Source organism: Odocoileus virginianus, chromosome 20 (assembly GCF_023699985.2).
Source record: "Odocoileus virginianus isolate 20LAN1187 ecotype Illinois chromosome 20, Ovbor_1.2, whole genome shotgun sequence".
NCBI lineage: Eukaryota > Metazoa > Chordata > Mammalia > Artiodactyla > Cervidae > Odocoileus > Odocoileus virginianus.
Window position 1 is genome coordinate 14,704,346 of NC_069693.1, and position 18,323 is coordinate 14,722,668.

The following is an 18,323-nucleotide window of genomic DNA, read 5'->3' on the forward strand; positions in this document are numbered from 1 at the left end:
ACTTGGTAATTATATGTTTGTCTGCCTTCAACTCCCAGGCCTGTATGGTGTTTATGAGCCTGTAACCAGCATCAAGCCTGACACCGTGGGGGTGGGGAGGGCTCCAAAAATGTGCAGAAAGAGTGCTGGACATCCACTGTCTTCCACCTGCATTTACCTGAGGATTAAGGGGAGGGTGGTGGATGGTACAGGTCAGGCATGGGCAGTTGCGGATTTAATGGGTCTGGTGGATCCCACAGCCCTTTCCTGCTGCTTCCCCTGAGATTGTGGATCTAGTAACCTTGTAAAGGGTGGTCAATGCTAGAGCCACCAACATTCAGTCGGTTTTCATAGTTAGTGGCTGGGAGGGAGCTGCTCAGCCCAGGAGTATGTTCCAAAGCCCACTCTGCATTGGAGTGGATGCATGACTGACAGGTTCTCACCAAGAGAAGCAGAAATGGAACACGTAGATTTTTAAAGAAAATGATGAAACCTCCCCTATTTGCCACCTGGAAGTGGTAATTCCAAACACAAGAAAATGATGGAGCCCCAGTATGGAGTCTGGGTGTGTGAATCATGGAGACTGCTGCCAATTAACCAGAACCTCTGCATGGGACTGTGTGTAGGGGGATATTGGTTACAGCAGCTGGTATTGCCTTAACACATTGACCACTGTCCCCCTTCCTTTCTGGCCCCCCTTAAAGCTTAAGCACTTATTCTGTAAAATGTGTCTCCCCAATCCCTAACTGTGGTTCTTTCACACAGACGTGTTGGTTGCACAGTCATGTCCAACTCTTTGCGACCCTGTGGACTGTAGCCCACCAGGTTCCTCTGTCCATGGAATTCTCCAGGCAAGAATGCTGGAGTGGGTTGCCATTCCCTTCTCCAGGGGAACTTCCCAGCCCAGGGATTAAGCCCAGGTCTCCTGCATCGCAGGCAGCTTCTTTACCGTCTGAGTCACCAGGGAAGCCCACAGCAAGTGTTTCCTGTTCAGAAATCACCAGCATGATCCCTTCCACTGTCCTCTGATGGGGACAGCTTCTTCCATGCTGACAGCTGGAAGCCATTAAAGCACACCCTGGAAGTGTGTGCTGAGATCTTCCACTGCAGGTGGACAGATCCTCATGTTCGCTGATGCTGTGACCTGTGCTTGGAGCTCAAAGGTGATTTTGGGTGATCAGTGTGTCCAGGAAAGTGAAAAGCACGTGATCTTCCTGTCCCTGTTCTTTAGCCTCATCACATGGAGGTGCATAGTGGGCCTGAATTTAAAGTGAGCCTTGGGTCTTCAAATGCCAACCCTCTAGCTAATTCTGCTGAACTCTGGCTGAACTTTGATAGCTTTTGTTTGAGAATTTGGGGACACCCCCCAATGCTCCTTGTTCTGACAACTCCCTCATGTAGAAGGGACCTAAGCCTTGGGGTCCTTTTCTAAAGTAACCAGTTAGGGGACTTCCCTAGTGGTTCAGTGGGTAAGACTCCTTGATTTGAATGCAGGGGGCCCACGGTCAGGGAACTAGATCCTGCATGCTGCAGCTGAGTCTGCATACTGCAATGAAGATCCTGGGAGCTGCAACTAAGACCCAGTGCAGCCAAAACAAATAAATAAAAATAAAAAATAGCCAGTTTTGTTTTATAGATTGACAACTTCATTGATTTGCATGTGTGCACGCGTGTGTGTAGGTGTACATCTACCCCACACAGGTGTTGGATGTCAATCTCTGAGTGTACCGTGTGTGCGTCACTCTCCTATGTGGAGAGAATCTTTGTGCACTGACTCTATTTCTCTACCTATGATCTGTAGTGTCTGTGTTCCATGTGTGCCTCCCGAAGTCAGTCCAGATGTGTGAATGTTCTGAGTATCTGAGTGAGCCTGTGTACATTACAGTAGACATTGGAGAATGTATCTATCAGGTTGCAGGCACATGTGAGCACCTTCCCCCAGGACCCCTTCAGCCCCTAAGCATTTCAACCTCATTCTGCTTACTGTGGTTGCTCCTACCACTGCCAACTTCTTCTCCAGAAGTTATAATTAACCACAACAATTATTATAGTCAAATATTATATATATAAAATATATAATTATATAACATATAATATATAATCATATATATTATATAATTTTATATATATTATATATAGTATAGATTATTATATTATATAGTATAGATTATAATATATTGATACTATATATAATATGTATATTATATAATATACAATTATAATTTTATATTATAAAATAATATATAATATATAGTCAAACATTATATATAATAAACATTATACTATATATACTATATATTACATATGTATAATATATAGTCAAACATTATATTATAGTCAGGAATCCCTTCAAGGAGCTAATGAGGGATTACTGCACATGCAGCAGAAACAGGGTGGATCAGTCTTCCTAGAATGCATGGGCTGCATGCACTCATCACATACCTAAAGCCTCACCATGCCCAACTTGGATTTTGCCCAGCATCCTGTTTCACCCTCACCTATCCAGCTGTCTACAGCTCCTCCTATAATCACTGAGTCCTCCAAACACTTCCAAGGTTTCCGGCAAATTTAATACATGTGTCTCAAAAGTCAATGGAGAGGGTAGTCAATAAAATAAAAACAGGCTCACAGGGAGAGGGCCATGGGCACACACAGGGAAAGGCAATGAGTAGGCGAGCTAGCTGGAGCAGGGGGCTGCCCTTCCTTGGCCATCACATCTCATCCAAACCGTAGTCCTCTTCAGGGAAGTCCCCCACTGTCACAACTGATGGCTTGACGAAGGCGCCGTACTTGGCCTGGCATTCAAAGTAGCGTTTCCCATTCACGCTGCAGGACATGATGGGGGAGGCAGTGTCAGAGGGCTCCTACTCCAGATGCTAGTGTGGGTGGGCTCCCCCAGCAGTACCCGCATGCAACACATAAACGCACACATGTGTGTGTACCTGTGCACACACACAGACACTAGAGTGAGGATCTTTACCTGCCATCGTTTTTCCCTAGTGGTTCATCATAGCGGACGCCGATCCAGTGGCCAGGTTTGAAATCTGTCAGTCCTGCCCAGGGGAGAAATGCCTGTGAAGCCTCCCTTCGCAGCTCACCCCAGATTTGTGCCTGCCCACTGACTGTAAAGCCTGTCCAGGCAAAAACCACTCCTTGCTACCACCCAGGACAACCACCATTTCCAGCCCACTAATATAATATGGTAGTCCCTTCACTGGTCTCCCTGTTCCTACCTCTGATCCCTTGTTCACTCAACAGCCCCAGTCATAGGGGGCTTTGTAAAAATTAAAGGGAAGCAACACCACTGGGGTTCTCAGTCCCTCAGTCATGTCCGACTCTTTGCAACATGGATTAGTGGCCACTGATGTGGACTAGGGAGCTGGGGTTTCATAAATGGGGAATAGCCGCTAATGGTTATAGCATTTCTTTTGGGGGTGATGAAAATGTAAAACTGACTGTGGTGTGGTTGCACAATTCCGTGACCACACTAAAAAATAATGAATGGTACTCTTTTTTCATTTTTATTTTCTCTTAGCCATGCTGCTTGGTTTTGTGTGATCTTAGTTCTCTGACCAGGGAGTGAACCTGTACCCGCTGTAGAAGTCCTAAACGCTGGACTGCCAAGAAATTCCTGAATGGTACTCTAAGTGAATTTTATATGGTATATAAATTATAGCTCAATAAAGCTGTTATAAAAGCTGTTATAAAAACAAACATAACCCACACTGCTCTCTCCTGTCCCTGAGGCCTAGCACAGTCCAGCCTTGCCCATGCCCCGGGTCTCAGCTCTCGTCTTTCCCCTCTGTCACTCCACACTGGCCATGCTGACTTCCTTTCCCTGCCTCAAACAAGTCAAGCTTGTTCCTGCTCACAGACCAAGCCCTTTCATGGCCTTTGCGCTTGCTACTCCCCTGGCTCCTTCTTCCCCCTTTCCATCTTCACTCATCCCTTCCCTTCAGATAGCCCTTCCCTCAGGAAGCCTTCCTGGGTTACTCTCAAGGGTCTGGTACTTCCTCGCAGCTCACACAGCCCCCTCAGTTTCCCTCATCTCTGCTCTGATCACTTCAGCCTGAGCCTCCCCCATCACAGCCCTAATAATTCTGCTAGTTTCCCCATCTCAGCTCTGATCACTGCACCCAGGCTTTCATCTTGGAATTGACCCCTCTGGCCTCTGCTTCTCTGTCACATCCCAGGTCAGATGGCCTCTGCTTCCCACTTCCCTGCTGGGAGCATACTAGGCTGTCAGCCACCCCTGGAGACATCTCCCCTCCTGGACTGGGATCCCCTTGAAGGCTAAGTCCCCAGCACTGCCCACCACAGGGCAGGGCATGAGGCCTCTGTGGGCCACGTACCTACATACATGACGGTGCCCCTGCGAGGGGGCTGCCCAGCTGCCCGCACCTCACAGCGGCTGCCCACAGGGATGGTGCTGGCCTGGGCCTCCTCCTCAATAAGGCGCTGGGAATTCTCGGCCTCTTGCTGGGCCCGCTCTTCTTCATTGAATCGACCTAGCTTGTTGCGTTTCAGGAAGGAGCGGATTGAGTCTGTGGGTGGAGCGGGTGGCGGGGGGTCAGACATGAGAGACCTGGGAGACCTCTGGCCTGAGGAGATAACCTGACATCCCCACAGGGCCAACATCCAGAGACAAACTCTCCCGTTCTGGGCATTGAAGGGCTGTCATCAAGTTCCCCCAGGTCTTCCACCAGAGCCCTGACCTCTCCACAGATCCCCTGTGCTTCCCCATAATCTTGAAAATAAATAGAAGGTGCTTGCCTACAGTCTTTCACGTTACCCCATCTTCCCTGGCCCTTTAACTCCACTTACCTCCATCCGACCCCGGAAACCTTCCTCATCCTTCCCCCCACATTCTGGTCTGTCACCACACTGTTCTGTCTGGCCCACATATTCTACCATACTTGGCCCTCCACACTGTGCCCCAGACCAGGCCCTCACACCCTGAACCTTTGCCATGGCCCTGTTTGTTTGCCCACACTCCCCACACCTCCCAGCTTCCATTCATACCTCATATCTGTCCACCCTGACTGCTCTCCCACGACCCATCTGTCCCCATGCCAGCCTTACCCCACCCCACACACCGCCAACTTCCCCTCAGTGTCCCTGTCTATCCTGTGTGCCCCTGCACACACCTCTGCCTGCCCCCACACTTCCTCTAGCCCCCATAGACCCCCATCCATCGCTGGGCATCCCGTACTTTGCCTCTGTTCATAGGCTTCTTGTGAGATCTCGTATTTCTCCACCTTGGACATGTCCTCATACTCCCCAAGGCGGGCACCGCTGTGGTCAATGACCTGGAATGAGGCAAGTGAGGTCAGTGGGCACAGAGACCTAGGATGCTGCGGGGTGAGTGTGGCTGCACATTCTTCAGATTTAAGTCTCTCCTGCCTCCAAAAAACAACATTCTCCTACCTTCACTTTTATCCCTGCTTTCTGTACTCCCCGGGGCACAGCCGAAGGGGTGACAGCTGGTGTCTACAATAGGTGTCTCCCCCTCTGTGCTCCATCTGAGGCCCTGGAGGCTGCATCTGCCTCCCATCTACTCCATACGCCAGCATCCATATGATTGATGGCCCCAGGCCACTGGAACCCAAGGGCAGGGCTCAGGGTAGCATGAGGGCTCAGGTAGCTCACCCTCTGGGGAGCGTGTCTGTCTTCTCCGGACCCTGGGACCCTCCTACGCTGGTCCCAGGTTCCATGTCTTGGAACATCTCTGCCCCTGACATCCATTCACTTGCTCCTCCAGGGTGCCCTGCTGGGCCCCGTGCTGGGTACTAGTGCTGAATCGCTTCAGCTGTGTCTAAATCCTTGCGACCCCATGGACTGCAGCCTGCCAGGCTCCTCTGTCCATGGGCCTCTCCAGGCAAGACTACTGGAGTCGTTGGCACTGGGGTGGTTGCCCTCCTCCAGAGGACCTTCCTGACCCAGGGATTGAACCCATGTCTCTTATGTCTCCTCATTGGCAGGTGGGATCTCTACCACTAGCACCACCTGAGAAGCCTGTGCTGGGGACCAGGGCCACAGTGCAAAATCAGATCAATCCCTGCCCTCAAGAAGTGACCATTCTGTTGGGAGGTCAACTGGAAACAAACGCACAGAGATGTATATTAAACACCAGACAACGACAAGGTTCTATGCAGACAAATACAACTTGAAGAGGCTTCTGATAGGAAGGGATGTCTGAGACAAGGCCAGGAGGAACAACGGGCACAAAGCCCCAGCTGTATAAATGTCTTTAGCTCCTCTGAGGAACAGCAGGGCCAGCGAGGTAGGAGTGGAATGAGCCAGAGGGAAAGTGGGAGACACAAAAGACCATTGAGGATTTTGGCTTTTACCCACAACGAGATGCAGCTAGGGAAGGGCTCCACTAGGAGGGCTCTGATCTGACTCAGGGGCTCACAGGCTCCCTCAGCTGAGTGTGGGAAGCAGCTGGAGAGGCACCGGGATGGGGGCAGGGAGAGGATGTGATGGCCCTGCGTGGGGTGGGGTGGGGGGTTGTCTGGAAGGGAAGGATGGAGGTGGGGCCAGTATGGGGGCATGGGGGAGCAGAGTTTAGACTCTGGATAGATTTTGTGGGTGGAGCCAATAGGGGCTGCAGAGAGATTAGATGTGGATGTAGGGGAAAGACAGAGGTCAGGAACACCCTAAAATGTTCAGCTGGAGTCGCTGGGCAAAATAGAAATGGCTCTTCTCTCTGGCCAAGGATCACTAAGAATGTCTACTTTCTACATTAGGGATTTTTGTGTTTGAGATTGCTGTTGTTCACTGCTATAAGAAATAGGGGTGATATTTAGAAACAGAAAAAGAATTTTAGAAAAAATACAGGGGAGGCACGTGGGAGGGGGATTCAGGATAAGGGGGACACATGTATACCTGTGGCCTATTCATGCTAATGTATGGCAAAAACCATCACAATATTGTAAAGTAATTATTCTCTAATTAAAATAAATTAACCAATTAAAAAAAATACAAATTCTCCAGAGGCTCCACCTCTAGGAAACTTTCCTTGTGTGGTCACGTCAGTCAGCAGCCAGCCTGTACCTTAATCCATGTGTAAAACCCTCCTGTTGGAGATGCCACTGCCCTGCGTGATCCATCCAGCATCCCTAGGGTGAGACTGCCTAGGTCAGCCCAGTCAGCTCTAGGGCCTGTGAGTTCTAGTTCACAGTTCTCGGACTGTGAGCCCAGCACAGTTCTGACCGACTCCCACTATGGTCCAGGACCCATCATTTCAACTGGGTCCTGGACCCAACTATGGAAGCAGTCTCCTCCTTGGTCTCCCTACTTTCCTGTCCTCCAGTCATTTCCCCGCAGGCAGGCAGAGTGCACCTGTTAACACCAGACTCACACCAGGACCCTCCCAGCTCAAGTACTCCCCTGGCTGCCACTTCCCTCTACAACAGAAGAGATCACTCTTCAGCCCCCATACCCACTCTGCTCCCTCCCACCTCAGAGTGCACATGCTGTGCCCTCCTCCTGGAGCATGCTTTTCCCTTCTTTAGTTAATTCTTCCTATTCTTCAGGTCTCTGCTCAAGCAGCACCTCCTCCAGGAAGTCCTCCTGGATCTTACTGATGGGTCAGGCTCCACAGTATATGATCTTCCAGCTCTGTGATGTCCTCCTTATTGGCCCTCATCTCACTAACCCTTCACATTTGTTTCTGTGAATGTTTAGCTAACAACTACCTCACATATTGGACAAAGCTAAAACAGAGACCTTCTCAAACTTGATTCATGACTATACCCCTGGCACATCATGTAAGCTCAATGAATAGTTATGATGAAAGAGATAATCTACCCATGTTCCTCCTTAGGAAAGTCAATTCCATCCTGAAGCTAAGTTTTCTCTTTTGCAAAATATTGTTGATTATACCATTTTCCAAGTCTTATTTTCTGGATTCAATTCATCATTCAACAATGAATCACTGAGCATCCTCTGTGTGCCAGGCTCTGTTCCAGGTACTGAAGAAAACTCCACAGTATGTCACAGGGTGATTAGTAAGAAGAAGGAAAATTAAATAAAGTGGGAAAGGGAGGAGGTTTAAATTTTATACTGAAGGCCATATAGTCCTCACACCCAGTGACATTTATGTAAAGACTGGAAGGAAGAAGCAAGCCATGGAGGCATAGAAAAAAGAACCATTCAGGCACAGGACTAGCATCCGCAAACCTCAAACAGGATGCTGGCTCGTCTGAGTTTTTTGTGGGAGATACCGAGAACAGAGAGGATGATGTGAGCTGATGTATACAGAGGTCCTCTGTGTTCTGGCATCTCCTGACACATGAGCCTCTTTGCTCACCCTGACCCACCTGACCCTCTGTTCCCTCTGCCTGGTGTGTCCCTCCCTCCTCTTCCCTTAGGAGGCCCTTTCCTCATCCTTCAGATTTCAACTCAGGCAACCCACCCTTCAAGAATCTCCCTTAAAAAAAAAAAAAAAGAATCCCCTTCATATACCCCTAGGTGAGGTCAGGCACCTCTGCTGGATGCCTCCAGTCCCCTAGGCTTTTCTCAACCCAGTCCAGATCGCTGAGTGCCAATGTCTGGGGATGGGTCCGTCTCTCTCCCTGCTGGACTGGGAACTTCATGAGGTTAGGGGCTATCTTGGTTATCACATAGCGCAAAGCACAGCAAACATCTGTTGAATAAATAAACGAACGGAAGGGAGGGATCCTAGTTAGGGAGGCCTCACATGGATGCGACAGCCGTCATCTACGGGGTAGGAGCCCAGCAGTGCATCATCCTGATCCAGCTTGCAGTAGAACTTGTCGTCAGGTCCATACAGATCCAATTCCATGCAAGAAGCAGGGCTGCCCACAACAAGCTGTAGTTTACACTGTGAAGATACAAGAGGGGGCAGGCGAGGAAGAGGTGGAAGGCTGTCAGTGACCCCACCCTCTGCCCTGAGGCTCCGTCCTTTGTATCAATAACCACTATCCCTTCCCAGTTTCTCCAAGAGACCTACCATTTGGGACCCACCAGGTATTCCTGGCCCCACCCCGTTCGGGTCTTGCCCCCAACTCCCCGCAACCTCTGATTTTCCCTGGCCCCGCACCCATTCTCTGGAACCTAAGGTTCTATCTGGCCCCGCCCCGCTGAGGTCTCGTCCCCAACCTCTGCAACCTGGGTTCATTTCTGGCCCCTTTCCTGCGTTGTGGCAGACCCTCCATTTCTTCTTGGTCCCACCCCCTCAAACCCTACGCCCCGCCTCTCCGGACCCCGCCCCCATGGCCACACCTTGAACTCAGCTACGGTGAGGCTGCGATTGTACCGCTTTTGGGAGCGAAAGCTGTTGAGAGAGCTGCTGATGAACACGTTCACTGTGGGCGCCGACAACCCCGTCACCTCCATCTCGCCGCGCCCTGTGGCGGCCCGCAGCCCGGTCAGCCGCCTCACACCGGCTCCTCAGGCGCCACCGCTTCTGGGATATCAGCCCCGCCCCTGCTCCCGGACCTGGCCAATCCACGCCCTCCCGTCAGGAGAGTCCACCAATCGCCGCGTCTCTTTGCCGTCGGCAGGAAGAGGGCTCTCGGGTACGCTTGAGTAGGCCCAGCCAGTCCTGAGAGGCCTTCCACGGTCTTTCATGGTGCACAGTTCCTCCAATAGCGGCACGGGAAACGGCCTGGCGGGCGAAGGCTGAAGCCGAGAGGAAGAACTGGCAAAAGCTAGCCCAGTCCGCGAAGGGTAAACTTGCGCATGTGCACTGGCCTTCAGCCTGCAACGAGCTGGGGCGTCTTCATTAATGCTAAGCTCTTCGCGCGTTACGTGACGCATCGTTTTGCTGGCTTTCGTACTACACTATTGTGTGAACTAGGGAAGCACGGCCCAGAAATTGGAAGCAATTATTCTGAGGTATCAAGAGACTGAAGTAATTAATCAAACCTCAGGGCAGACAGGCGAGCACAAAGCTGCCGGGCACCAGTACACGTGCCCGGCTCCGCCCTTAGTTTGGCGAAGCTAGGAGTTCTGACCCTTCCTGCGACCTGTCGCACGGCGGAGCAAGCGCGGAAGCTGGACCGGCAGTGAGTCGCTATGGAACCCGACGGGACCTACGAGCCCGGCTTCGTGGGTATTCGATTCTGCCAGGAATGGTGAGGCCCGGCTAGCAGTGTGGAAGGGCAGCAAGTAATGGCCCCAGTACTGACCTCTGATTTCCCTCTTCCCCTCTTCACAGTAATAACATGCTTTACCCCAAGGAGGACAAGGAGAACCGCATTCTGCTGTACGCGGTGAGCGCGAGCCCGCAGCGTATTCTGAGACCGGCCCCCTGGTACCCAACGTGGCCCCGCCCTACTCCCTGTGCCGCCCCGACCACTCCTGGTCTAAACTCCAGACTATCCCCCAAATGAACTAGGCTTTGTTTTGCCCATCCTTGAGGTGATCCTCGATTACACCCCATGACCCCAGTTCCGAGACTCCGTCTCCTAGTCATGCCCTCCGGGGAAGACTGCCCTTCCTTCCACTCCCTTCGGGTATCACCCCTTGACCCCCTTCCCGCCGCACACTCCCTCTCGCAGTGCCGGAACTGTGATTACCAGCAGGAAGCCGACAACAGCTGCATCTACGTCAACAAAATCACGCACGAAGTGGAGTGAGTGGCAGGACCGGAGCTCGGGGACGGGTTTGTTGGTTTGGGAGGTAAGACCAGGCATAATTATTCACCCTCTATTCCCTTAGCGAGCTGACCCAGATCATTGCTGACGTGTCCCAGGACCCCACGTTGCCGCGAACCGAAGATCACCCGTGCCAAAAGTGAGTGCGCAGCTGGTACTGGGGAGGGGAGGTGGCTGGCTTATCCTCACCAGACCGAGAAGCGGTGAGGGTGGGCTATGGCAGGCTCTGAGTGACTGTCCCCTCAGGTGCGGCCACAAGGAGGCGGTGTTCTTCCAGTCACACAGTGCTCGGGCCGAGGTGAGTGGCGCGAGCAAAACTTTCTGGATGATCTTGGTCTGGTCCTTCCCGGGGGGTGGGGATACCTATATTGGGGAAGACCCTGCCCTTCCGGGTTTCCTGAGATGGACCTTTAGCAGTGGGGAAAGCCCTCTATAGTTTGTTCTTTTGGGGTGAGGCTTCTCTGAATGGAGGTTGAGTGTTGTACCCCACTGTGGGTCGAGAGCCTTCCTAACCATGTATCTTTTCTGCCAGGATGCCATGCGCCTTTACTATGTGTGCACGGCCCCGCATTGCGGCCATCGTTGGACCGAGTGACCCTCTCTCTCCCTTGTGTAATAAATGCTGTGTTCTGTGAGTGCCTTTTGTTTATTTCCGTCTCATGGGTTGGACGCCGGGTACACAGTCTAGGCAGTGCGGTGGAGAGCGCGGTGCCGCGCAAAGGCGTCGGGCTGCGAGCTGGTGAAGCCGCAGTCCTCGCACACGTGCAGCTTTTCACGGCGCTCGCGGTAAGCGTAGCTGGCCGGCTGCCCGTGCACCTTGGCGAGGTGTGCTTCAAGTGAGCAGCGCTGCGTAAATGCTTTTCCACAAGCTCCACAGCGGAACGGCCGGATCCCTGTGCAGGTGGGCCAGAGGGAGGGCGATGGTCCTCATACCAGAGCCTCCCCACCCTCACTCAACCTCCGTGAGCATCCCCTCCACACACGCACACATTTTTGCCCCAAATTCACCAGACCTTGGCCTGCATCTCATCATCTGCTCCCTCTCCACTCAGTGCAAAAATGAACCAGAGACCTGTGTTCCTACCCTCCTCACTATGATGTTCCCTTTTGCACCCTGTAATCTGGGACCTGAATCCTGTAACCAGTATCTGTTTTCTCCCCATATCCCTCAGCAGGCCCCCACCTTGGCACTACCTGACAACTACTGGCCAGGAGCTAAGGTGCGTGGTGTTCCTAGCCTGCTGAGGCCTGAGTCCTGCCCCACAAACACAAGCACCACTTGTGCACCGAACTCAGGTGTTTGGAGTCTCTTGAGTCCCCTGCACCTCCCACCATTTCCTCCCATCTCCCACCAGCAGCCCCTCCCAGTCCCTGCCGCGGCTCACCTGTGTGTGTCCTCATGTGGCGCTTGAGGTCGAAGGCGTCATGGAAGCCCTTGCCACAGCAGTGGCATACGTGGCGGCGAGCAGGGCTGTGGCACTTGAGGTGCCGGGTTAGCATGCGCTGCAACGGGAAGGCCTTGGGGCACAGCGGGCAGCCAAGGGTCCTGGGGCTACTAGGGGTGGCGGTCAGAGTACCCTGGGAGGGCTGGGGGAGGGACAGGAGGGTTAGGACCCCAACTCCCCTGCCCTGGATGGAATGAAGTGCCTAGAACCGGGAACCATGGAGGTCTGGTAAGGCCGGAGACTGCAGTTTGTGTGAGCAAATCCCATCCCACAAGGCCTTTCCTGGTCACCCAGCCCCCATCTCCCTTCCTTTGTTTTATATTTTTCCATAGTACATACCACCTTCCAACATATTTTTTCCTCTAATTTTATTATCTATACCTGCAACCCCCACCAGATGATAAGCTTCAGGAAGGAATGAGTTTTTGTCTTACTCTTAAACACCCATAGCCTAGAACAGTCCTGGCTTCCAGTAAAAATTGAAATAAAACTCCAGCACATTCACATCCCGCCTAGGGCTTTCCTTCTTCCAGTGTACTCACGGCTGAGTATCTCTTCTGAGAGGCCCCAAGCTCCTCCCCCACCCCTCATCCTGCTCCTGTCACCTTGTCCAGCTCTCTGACATAGATCACCATCCATTTTATGGGCTTGAATCTGTTCTTCTGCCCCACTGGGCATAGAAGCCCTGGGGAAACAGTGCTTAGGAGGAGGCCTAACAGTGAGCCCGCTACTCAGTAAAGGCATTCCCAGCAGAGAGGGCAGTGAGTGGGCAGCTCCTGAGCCTGGAGGGGTCTGTGGGAGTAAGGGGCAGTCAGGGTCTCTTGAGGCTGAGAGCAGGCAGGGGTGAAACAGCAGGGCCTTGGGCGCCTGCCGCAGACTCACCGCTGCCCAAGAGTCCCCAGGGTCGGAAGTCCGGTGTGCCTGCGGCCCGCCCAGGTTGCTGCAGCCTGAGAAGAGAAACCAGGTGGTCATGCTTTATGTCTCCCCTGCCCCTCACCTCCAGGCCCAGGGAGGGGCCCACCTGGGACATAGGTGTCTCCCCGGAGCTGGTCAGGCAGGTGGTTCCAGTTGGGTGGCTGTGGACGCCGACTCCTGACCAGAAAGGCACGGGGCATCACCTCTGGGAATAGGGCGACAGCTCCACACATGCAGCTGCTTCCTCCACCTGCTGTCAGATCTCAGGTCTAGGATGACTCTCCCAGGTGGGAAGGGAGGGGGAAGCCCCAGAGAAGCCTTGTTCCCGCCATGCAAATTTCCTGACAGGCTCTGGGGGCAGACTTAGCCAGCTCTGGTTACCTCTGCCTCGGGGCCTGCCCTTCCTCCCGCTTCTCCTCTGCCAGGTTTCCCAGGGCCCTCTCCAGCCTCCAGGGGGAGACAAGCCCTAAGTCCTCCGAGGAGGTCCAGCAGGGCAAGAGGGAACCTAGGTGGCTCTTGGGGGGCGGCGGTGGGGGGATGCGGGTGGAGAGAGGAAACAGAGACCCCAGTGAGGCTGAGTGTCTTTCCATAGTACCAGCAGGGCCCAGGACCAGAGGGCCTGTTTGCCAAGCAAATTAGTCACTACCGGACATCCACCAGCCTGCTTGGTTATTCAAATCACAGCAGCTGTGTGAGGAATCAGGGGAGGGGGTGACTGTGATTGCTCCAGAGGGTGGGGGGACAGCAGGGTCTACTCAGTAAGATCAAAGTGAGAGTCCATGCTGATCATCGTCAAGAAGAAGCTCTACCTTTCTGATCCTCAGAGGATAAGAGCTGACGGTCAGCCAGAAGCACTGTTCTAGTGTAGGGGACATTACAATACTTGGTTATTAGTCCAGGGCCTTCCCAGGTTGTGCTAGTTGTAAAGAACCTGCCTGCCAATTCAGGAGACACAGTAGACTTGGGTTCAATTCCTGAGTCAGGAAGGTCCCCTGGAGAAGGAAATGGCAACCCACTCCAGTATTCTTGCCTGGAGAATCCCATGGACAGAGGAGCCTGGTAGCCTACAGTCCATGGAGTCACAGAGTTGGACATGACTGAGTAACTGAATGTGCACCTGCATGTGCGCACACACATGCAAACACACCAGCCCAGCTCCTAGTAATTGTCTGGGACACCACCCTCCTATTGTTCAGGAACTAAAGGATGGGTCACGTGACACAGCCAGAGGCTCTCAGGACCCTAACCCCAGCACTCTGGACAGGCTCTGTTCTAGACTGGTCATTGGCTTCTTAGCCAGGGATTATGGATTTTGAATATTCCCCTGTAGTTAACTTTTTTTCACTTATGCACCTACATTTTCCTGAGCTCCAACAACAGGCCAGGCCTACCTTAGCACTGAAAAAGAAGACATAACCTTATGGGGAGACACCCAGAATGACCAAGGCTATGGAGCACAGGCAGAGGGACCCAGCTTCAGTGGGGAAAAGCCAAGGGGCTCAGGAGACCCAGGAGAGGCTCCTGATTCAGTCTAAGGGTTCAGGAACGACTTTCCAGGTGTGAAACTTGATGGAAGAAAAGGTCTCCGATAAACAGGGAGGGCTCTCCAGGCAGAGGAATAATCTGTAAAAGGCTTGGTGGTGAAAGAAGCAATATTTATTCATTTCTTCACATTCCTGGAGAGTCAGTCCTGCTAATGCATTTGCAGAAACAAGGGAGTTTAGTGCTGGAAGTCTGCAGGCCCAGAGCTTTGCCATTTAATCTCCATGGAACCTGGGCCAAGCCATGTCTCACTGAGCCTCAGTTTCTTCATCTGGAAATGGGACTGATGAGTCTTCCCATCACTGTTTTGTGTTGAAAATCCATGTAGATCACCAGGTGGGAATGCTTTGCATAGAATCTGGCATGTGACAGTGATAAATGGGGGTTGTTTGAAAGTCTTTTTTTTTTTTTTTTTTTGCCACATAGCAATCATGATGCAGGATCTTAGTTCCCCAACCAGGGATTGAACCTGCCTCCCCTGCAGTGGGAACTCGGGAGTCTTAACCACTGGACCACCAGGGAAGCCCTGTTTCAAAGTCTTGCAGGGTGGGGTGGCTAGGCAAGCATCTGAGTTTCAATCAGCCTGTGAAATGTGATTTTAGGTGTCTCATCTCTCAGTTGCTGGGCTTTATGCAGTGTGCCTGGCCCAGGTCTGGGGGCCCAGTATCTAGGACCTGTCGGTTGTGGAGTGCAGGGCCCAGAGGCACTGAAGAACGAGCCAGTGAATGGGTTATGGGAGCCATTTTGTTGTTCTCTGGTATCTAGTTTTCCATGCCCAACACCAGGTCTCTTGGGATACCTGGTTCCTGAGTTGTTGCTGAAAACACATTAGGGAAGAACTCTGGGCCTGGGGGTCTTTCTGTCCCCTTTCTGTCCTGTGTCCTGGAGGCTGACCAGGGTGGGAAGCATCACCTGAACCCCTGTGCCTGCTGGCTTCCGGTAGGGTTTGGTAATGGGGGGCCCCACAGAAGATGGAGCCCCTCTTGCCAGGGTCACAGCTCCCCTCAGGGCAGCGCCCTCTCCTCTGGGTTCCACTTTGCTCCCTATGCCTTCTGGCCTGAGCAGTGACTAGCTCTCCTCCAGTACCATCCGAGGGTACTGTACTGGCCCTGAGGTTCCCCTGTCTACTTCTTTACAAATGATCCCTCTGCTGAACTCTCTTTGAAATATCCCACATGAGCATGCTTCCTGCTGGGACACTGCTGCATGCACACACATTCACCAGCATTGGTTTCTTTTTTAAAAATATTATTTACTTGGCTGTGCTGGGTCTTAGTTGTGGTGCTCTGAATCTTCCAGTTATGGCATGCAAACTCTTGAGTTGCGGCATGTGAGATCGAACCTTGGGTCCCCCACATTAGCAGTGCAAAGTCTTACCCACTAGACCACCAGGGAAGCTCCAGCAGTGGTTTCTTAACCAGTTGGTTTGTCTAAGGAAAGTCTTGTCCTTCCAGGACTGAAGAGCTCAGCAAAGGTGGAGACTGGCAGACACACTGCCAGCCCACCCTTCTTTTGTGCTGAGAACCCAATTTTGTTCAAACAGTAACATGCCCAGGACAGGAGAATGGCTGAATCAAGCAAATTAGTCATTTCCATTCCTGTTGCCTGCAACTGCCCTGAAAGGGAAGGGTGTCTAAGAAGGTTTGGCACTTTTCCCCCATGACCTTGGTGGGTGCCCAGCTTCGTGCCTTTGCTCCTAGTTAGGTGAGGGTATACGCTGGGAACCATGGCAGCTGTGTTGCCACCATGAGGGCCTAAGCCAGGGAGTGAAACTCAGACACATAGAGGGTGGAATAGAGCAGTAACAGAATCTAGAGTAACAAATGTCCCTGTAGCTTGGGGCCCCTTAAGCCAGGCGTTTGCTTCCTGGAGTTGAAGACCTTCACTATGATACAAGGTAGAAGGAGGGGTAAAATCCACGAGGGACAGAGGCTCAAGGTGGTCCCCTCGGTGTCCAGTCACCTCACAGATTTTACAGCTTTGGCTGAGCCAGGCCAGGGCGGGGAAAGTGGTCTCCAGTCTTCAGGGGTGGCCTGTGAACCCAGGTAGGGAGCCTCCCGACAGAAATGCGGCCCACCTACGTGTCCTGGGCTTCCTAAGGCAGGGAGGAGGAGGGGAACCTTGTGAAATAAGCAACACTGGGCATCTCACAAACACCAAGATCAGGGATTTTATTTAGAGAAAAACCTGTATTGTGAACGTGTCTTGGATTTAATTTTTTTTTTCTTTTTTTAAATTTAATTTTGGTTGCACTGGGTCTTTGCTGCTGTGCAAGAGCTTTCGCTTACGGTGGCGAGCAGGGGCTACTCTTCCTTGTGGTGCATGGGCTTCTCATTGTGGTGGCTTCTTTTTGTCGTGGAGCACAGGTTCTGAGCAAATAGATTTCAGCAGTCATAGCTCGAGGGCTCTTTAGAGCACAGGCTCTGTGGCATGTGGGATCTTCCCAGACTAGGGATGGAACCCTTTCCCCTTGCATTGGCAGGCAGATTCTTAACCACTGGATTATCAGGGAAGTCCCAGATTAAAATGACTTAAAACATCAAGGCCCTGCCTAGTGGGACCCAGTTTTCCTCCCACCTCCTCTCCTACCATCTCCTTGAGCCCACTCCATTCCAGCCTCCTGGCTTCATTCTATTCCTTTTATCCTCACATCTGAGCCTGCCATGGGGCCTTTGCACTGGCAATTCTCTCTGCCTAGATACTTGCCCAGTTGTCCACAAGGCCTGTGCCCTCTATCAACCCTCTGTTCCAATGTCAGCTAAGAAAGGCCTTTAACCAGCACAGTGACTGTGAGATCCTTCCGTTTATCTGCAGTCACACAGTTATTGTATTAATTCCTATCTTTTGCTCACTAGAAGGTGAATGCATAATGCTCTGCTTGTCCTGTTCCCTGCTCTACTTCTAACATGTAGAACAGTGATGAGAGATGGGACCAGGAATTCCTAGGGGCTGGAAAGACTTTTCAACAACTACGTAATTAGTTCCGTGTTTACAGGAGCAACAGAGGGCCAGGTCCTCAGGCTGAAGGGCCTGGCTCTACCACCAGGCAAGCCTGGGTTTGAGTCTCAGCTCTGTGGGGCCCTAGGCATGACCCTGGATATCTCTCTGAGCCTGCTTCTGGTGAGCCATGATCACATTAGAGCCTAGAGGAACTCACAGGCAAGTGGGGGTTCGGGCCCCACAGAACACATGATAGGACTGGGCTTCAGGGGAGGGCCCTGCTCCTGCTGTGCTTCCTTTTAAAAGACTCAGGACAGCGAGGGCTTTTGTGGTCCCACTAGTGTCTTCTCAGCAGATATACCAGTGGCTAGAGGCCTGCTGCCTGGGGAGGCTGGTCCCAGAGCTGGAAGCTCATGGGACGTTGGAGCTGGACACAGTCTTGCTGGTGGAAGAATTACTGGCTCCAGCTGCTGGGTGGCCTGGGCTGGATTGTCCAGTAGCTGAATATGTTTGTCCTTCCTCACTTTCCCCTGCTGCAAGTGGGAACAAAAGCCTGGAGCTCATAGGATCCAGCGTAGGCCTGGTCCAGGGGCTGTGAGACAGTGTTGTGGGGATATGTGAATTGGTGGCCAGCGTCTGGCACATGGTAGTCATAGAGGCTCCAGTGGGTTCGTGGGCATTGGGAGGGGCCAGCAGCTCAGTGGGCTGGGGACAGGTGACATGCGAGCCAGGTGCTGGGGTCATCATTCCTGCAGTGCCCAAACAGTCCTGTGTGCTCCACGGCCAGTGAGTTCCCTGGGCTGTCCTCCTCCCCTCTCTCCCCACATCCATCCGAACAGGGCTTTGTGGATGCTCCAGGACAGGCACCAGGCGCCAC

At 52.4% G+C, this 18,323-nt stretch overlaps 3 protein-coding genes across 5 annotated transcripts; 1 reads left to right on the forward strand and 2 right to left on the reverse strand.

The window, feature by feature from the left end:
- Positions 1–2,527: 2,527 nt before the first annotated feature.
- Positions 2,528–9,426, reverse strand: TBCB (tubulin folding cofactor B). 3 transcript variants are annotated; one of them, XM_020871796.2, is made up of 6 exons: positions 9,229–9,426; positions 8,684–8,827; positions 5,192–5,288; positions 4,332–4,523; positions 2,960–3,032; positions 2,528–2,805 (listed from the first exon to the last, which is right to left on the reverse strand). In XM_020871796.2, exons 1-6 carry the CDS (start codon positions 9,340–9,342, stop codon positions 2,691–2,693), a joined length of 735 nt encoding a protein of 244 aa, XP_020727455.1. In that variant the 5' UTR covers positions 9,343–9,426; the 3' UTR covers positions 2,528–2,690. The 3 variants fall into 3 exon arrangements, with proteins under 3 accessions (XP_020727455.1, XP_070307957.1, XP_070307956.1); XM_070451856.1 differs by lacking the exon at positions 9,229–9,426 and adding an exon at positions 9,115–9,138; XM_070451855.1 differs by lacking the exon at positions 9,229–9,426 and adding an exon at positions 9,106–9,127.
- A 178-nt stretch (positions 9,427–9,604) lies between these two features.
- Positions 9,605–11,239, forward strand: POLR2I (RNA polymerase II subunit I). The gene is made up of 6 exons (XM_020871798.2): positions 9,605–10,082; positions 10,166–10,220; positions 10,509–10,582; positions 10,669–10,743; positions 10,851–10,902; positions 11,137–11,239. Exons 1-6 carry the CDS (start codon positions 10,024–10,026, stop codon positions 11,197–11,199), a joined length of 378 nt encoding a protein of 125 aa, XP_020727457.1. The 5' UTR covers positions 9,605–10,023; the 3' UTR covers positions 11,200–11,239.
- A 49-nt stretch (positions 11,240–11,288) lies between these two features.
- On the reverse strand, positions 11,289–13,164 carry OVOL3 (ovo like zinc finger 3). The gene is made up of 4 exons (XM_020871797.2): positions 13,071–13,164; positions 12,932–12,996; positions 11,990–12,191; positions 11,289–11,497 (listed from the first exon to the last, which is right to left on the reverse strand). The coding sequence occupies exons 1-4, from the start codon at positions 13,162–13,164 to the stop codon at positions 11,289–11,291; spliced, it is 570 nt and encodes a 189-aa protein (XP_020727456.2).
- Between the last annotated feature and the right edge of the window lie 5,159 nt (positions 13,165–18,323).

Excerpts from the sequence above, each read along its gene's own strand:
- TBCB (XM_020871796.2), bottom strand. The coding sequence starts at position 9,342 with ATGGAGGTGACGGGGTTGTCGGCGCCCACAGTGAACGTGTTCATCAGC. Across the intron at positions 4,524-5,191 it reads AGCCTATGAACAGAGGCAAA|ACTCAATCCGCTCCTTCCTG; the intron begins GTACGGGATGCC and ends CTCCACCCACAG. Across the intron at positions 2,806-2,959 it reads CTAGGGAAAAACGATGGCAG|CGTGAATGGGAAACGCTACT; the intron begins GTAAAGATCCTC and ends CATGTCCTGCAG.
- POLR2I (XM_020871798.2), top strand. The coding sequence starts at position 10,024 with ATGGAACCCGACGGGACCTACGAGCCCGGCTTCGTGGGTATTCGATTC. Across the intron at positions 10,583-10,668 it reads AAAATCACGCACGAAGTGGA|CGAGCTGACCCAGATCATTG; the intron begins GTGAGTGGCAGG and ends CTATTCCCTTAG. Across the intron at positions 10,744-10,850 it reads GAAGATCACCCGTGCCAAAA|GTGCGGCCACAAGGAGGCGG; the intron begins GTGAGTGCGCAG and ends CTGTCCCCTCAG.
- OVOL3 (XM_020871797.2), bottom strand. The coding sequence starts at position 13,164 with ATGCCCCGTGCCTTTCTGGTCAGGAGTCGGCGTCCACAGCCACCCAAC. Across the intron at positions 12,192-12,931 it reads CTGGGGACTCTTGGGCAGCG|CCCTCCCAGGGTACTCTGAC; the intron begins GTGAGTCTGCGG and ends TCCCTCCCCCAG. Across the intron at positions 11,498-11,989 it reads CCACATGAGGACACACACAG|GGATCCGGCCGTTCCGCTGT; the intron begins GTGAGCCGCGGC and ends CCACCTGCACAG.